This window comes from Lepeophtheirus salmonis, chromosome 14 (genome assembly GCF_016086655.4).
Source record: "Lepeophtheirus salmonis chromosome 14, UVic_Lsal_1.4, whole genome shotgun sequence".
Lineage (NCBI taxonomy): Eukaryota > Metazoa > Arthropoda > Copepoda > Siphonostomatoida > Caligidae > Lepeophtheirus > Lepeophtheirus salmonis.
In genome coordinates, this window is record NC_052144.2 from 37,557,508 (window position 1) to 37,561,300 (window position 3,793).

Here is a 3,793-nt window from a genome sequence, read left to right on the forward strand (position 1 = left end):
AAAATCGGCCATATCTATGATGGTGATTTGATCCGATTGAAATTACCAACTTTTTGTTTACATTTTCTTTTGACGATTGTTTACAACAAGTAAATAGGGTTAAACATTAAAATACAACTCATAAGACAAAGGTTACGACATCTAAAAAATGTATTATTTTAGGCGGAAAGGCCTGTATATCAATCTTATTATTATATGATATGTATTTATCTCTAATTGTAGATTGAAACTTAATTACTCAAGCTTAGTCCACTTCTTCTTGATGGAAACCTCTAGATACATGATAACTCTGTGGGGAGTAGCCCAGATCCTCTACTCAAGACGTGCTACTTACGACTATTGCTGATGAGCGGAACAGGATGAAGGTAGCTTCACTACTGTACGCCGGACTCCTATTTGCAGATGTCATCAAGACTACTACAGTATCCCAGGCTACTCTTTTTTCGACTCCAGAAGTACCTACATGATGGACACGATATGACCACAAATACCAAGAGCAACAAAAAAATGTCTCAAATAATGTCAAAGAAGCTTTTCATGCCAATCCTAAGACGTCCATGTCTTACTTTGCCAAGGACATGTCTGTTAGCCGCTCTATGGTGTCCAATGGCATCAAAAATAAAGGTGAGAGCTCTCTACGAGCTTGTGAGCAGGTTCTTCTCAAAGAGGCCAACCTGAAAAAAAACATAAAAAAAGAACAAATCCAATTCTGGTACATGAGCTGATGGTCACAACAGAGCCCAGATCTCAATCCTCTTGATTACTCTATATGATGGCACATTGAGAGTCCGGCCTGCGAAGGACTACCTCATCAGGATATGTCAGGGCTTTTGGCGCCTTCTGAAGGATGTATTGGAAGCTGATGGTGGCCATATTTTATCATAATATAGACAATCAAATATTAAGCCACTCTTGTTTCAATAGAATACAGATAAAATGCCTTTCAAATGAATAATATGTGTTTTATTATTTGTCTACATAGAATCTCAAGTCTTTTTTAAAGACCAGTATATGAGGGAGATGTTTACAGTGTGAAAATTCCTTGTGTAAATCTTTCAGACACTGTCATTCAAATGGAGTTAGTAGCAGCCATTGTAGGTCAAAAAGATAGTTCTATAGAATGATATGCATGTATTTTCCTTGTGGGGTGAATGAAATGTTAGAAGACATAAACGGAACACCATCAAGAAATATACAATGTACCCTGTACAACACACGGAATAGGGAGACTCCTTCATAATAAAACCATGAAAAGACGTATTGATCAATCTATGAACCTTTACAATATTCTAACCAACCAACCCACCCCCACAAAAAGTGAAAGCAGAAGGGTGAAACAATAAGAAATATATATATATGTACATGAAACCAAGAAGAAGAAAATTTCAACATTGTTAGTCATATTTACGCATTGCAACATGAATCATTACTTACACAAAGCACCTGAGAATGTATACAACTTTGTCAAACCCCATTCTCCAGAGCCAAGCCAGCAAGCCAATCGCCCCAAAATATCCCGCCTCATACGAGCAAAATCTGCAAAAACCACTCGTAAGTATCATTTCATAGTAAGAAGAATTAAAAAAGACTCACTCAATGCCATAAACACGTGAATTCTAGGAGAATTGGTTCGAAACAAAAAGGAACCTGTTCCGCAAGTCACGGACAAAGTACTTCAACTCTTTCGTACAAAACGAAACTTTGTTCAAAAGAATGTACTTGATGTGATGAAGTCTGAGCCGGTTGAGTCCGAGTCTGTCAAGTTTATTGATAAGGCAAGTGGGGACACTCAGTTGCTCAAAAGCTCTGGACTTATTCCAGTCTACAAAGAGAAGAAAGAGTTTGGACAAGTACCTGATTACATTATCAAAAAGGCGAGGGAAAAGGAGGAGAAGGCACGGAGGATCGATGAAGAACTAAAAGCTTCTCTGAGGAATAGGGACAATCAGCTCTCAGAAACGGATCGGCTCCTCATTCTTGAAGTATGTCCATATATGTATATGCTTCGGTGCTACGTGATTTCATTCCCTTGCTTGTTATTCCTAGTAATTTCATTCCCAGTAGATCAATTCCCTTTAAAATTCATCCCCAGATATGTCATTCACACTTTGAAGGGGATTTTTAGTGATGTCGTAGGGTTCATGTTTCTAAACTAGTAGGCTGTAGAGGGAGGGCTGGGTAGTCGGCACTGGAGATGAGTAATGACGAGTGATGGATTGAGAGACAAATATAAATCATTAATTGTGTTCATGGAATAGAAATGACTTCATTAAAAGGGATTAGGAATGGAATCCCGATACGTGGATGTTATTCATACATTGGGAAGTAGAAATTAATTCTTTCATTTCTCCTCCTCTTCTCCATTATCCATCACTCCTCAATCCTACACTTTCTCATCAATTTCCTCTTCCCCTTTTCTCTATCCTTCCTCTTTTCACAATTTCAATCTACATAAACAATAAGCAAGTTTGCTCGGTCCATTCCCTCCCTTCTCCAGGATCATTTACTGTCCCCAGCTTCAAGTTCTTCTCTGGATTGAATCTTACAATAATCATAACCATTCATAGAATAATCCTGGAACCCCCTCGACACCCCTACACAAAAAGTACTAATTAGTTTAGAAACATAAACCATATGACGTCAATAACTATCCCCTTTCAAAATGGGAAGGATATGTCTGGTGATGAATGTAACAGGAAATGAATTTACTGGGAATGAAGTCAACAGTCACAATAAATATTTCATTCATCTACATAAACTCTTATTATTAATTTATTTAGGGACTCAAAACCAATTGGTCACAAGCTCATCAGACATATCAACACCTACCTCTTCTCATTGACACTGTTGCCAAAAAACAAAGAAAGCAGAAAATCGAGACGCAACTTCACGAGTTGGAGCGATATATCAATGTACTCGAAAATCATTCTGTTATTTATATATCTGACTACTAATTTGACTAGATAATTCATTAATAATAATGATTAATTATCATAATAATAATAATCACTTCGAACGGTTGCTCAAACGCGTCTCCCACATTTCAAAGACCTTCCTTCCTATATATTTTTTATCGATTTTCATTATTATTATACAAACATATGTATACTATATGTATGTATCTATGTAATATATCATATTTCAAGACAGGGAGTATATGTCTTGATGTGCTTCATTAGCTCCACTATATCTACACCATTTTTTTTATTGTTTATTTGAAGTGTTCATATTTGTATAAAATTTAGACTGTAATAAATTATCAGTATTTCGTGGAGAAAGGGTCATAACTCAAAGTAGATATTTGCATCAACAGACTTTTAAATAGTAGGACTCTGAACAAAAAAACCATCAGAAGTACTCAGTCTATGCCACAACAAATCATTTTCATGATTTACTTTACAATTAGTCACGTTTAAAATTATAGATCCTACAAATACGTAAATGCTTCTTTCCTTGTGAGACTCTATTTTGCTTGCAATCATACTCTTAGTGAACGATACGCATTATTGAAACTCTCTCTACATTAGATAGTTATTTGCATAGTGTTAAAAAAAAATGAAAAAAGAAAATTCATAGCTATTCACAAAAAAATAATGTTTTATTAAAAAATCCAAAAGTTATTCACAAAAGTAATTTATTTTGGAAAAAAAATTTAATATTTGAACTATCAAATATTAAATTTTTTGTGAAAACTTTTTCAAAAATCCAAAGCTATTCAGAGAAAATTAAACTTTTGCGAATAAAAATTGAAAATGAAATTTCTAATATTAAACTTTTTTGAAAAAAAAAAATA

At 34.8% G+C, this 3,793-nt stretch overlaps 1 protein-coding gene across 1 annotated transcript; it reads left to right on the plus strand.

Annotated features, from left to right (window-relative positions):
• Positions 1–1,413: 1,413 nt before the first annotated feature.
• LOC121129568 (enkurin) lies at positions 1,414–3,269 on the plus strand. The gene is made up of 3 exons (XM_040725289.2): positions 1,414–1,551; positions 1,621–1,982; positions 2,781–3,269. The coding sequence occupies exons 1-3, from the start codon at positions 1,419–1,421 to the stop codon at positions 2,952–2,954; spliced, it is 669 nt and encodes a 222-aa protein (XP_040581223.1). The 5' UTR covers positions 1,414–1,418; the 3' UTR covers positions 2,955–3,269.
• Positions 3,270–3,793: the final 524 nt, after the last annotated feature.

Coding starts and splice junctions, on each gene's coding strand:
- LOC121129568 (XM_040725289.2), top strand. CDS start 1,419: ATGAATCATTACTTACACAAAGCACCTGAGAATGTATACAACTTTGTC. Junction 1,552..1,620: donor AAAATCTGCAAAAACCACTC/GTAAGTATCATT, acceptor CGTGAATTCTAG/GAGAATTGGTTCGAAACAAA. Junction 1,983..2,780: donor ATCGGCTCCTCATTCTTGAA/GTATGTCCATAT, acceptor TAATTTATTTAG/GGACTCAAAACCAATTGGTC.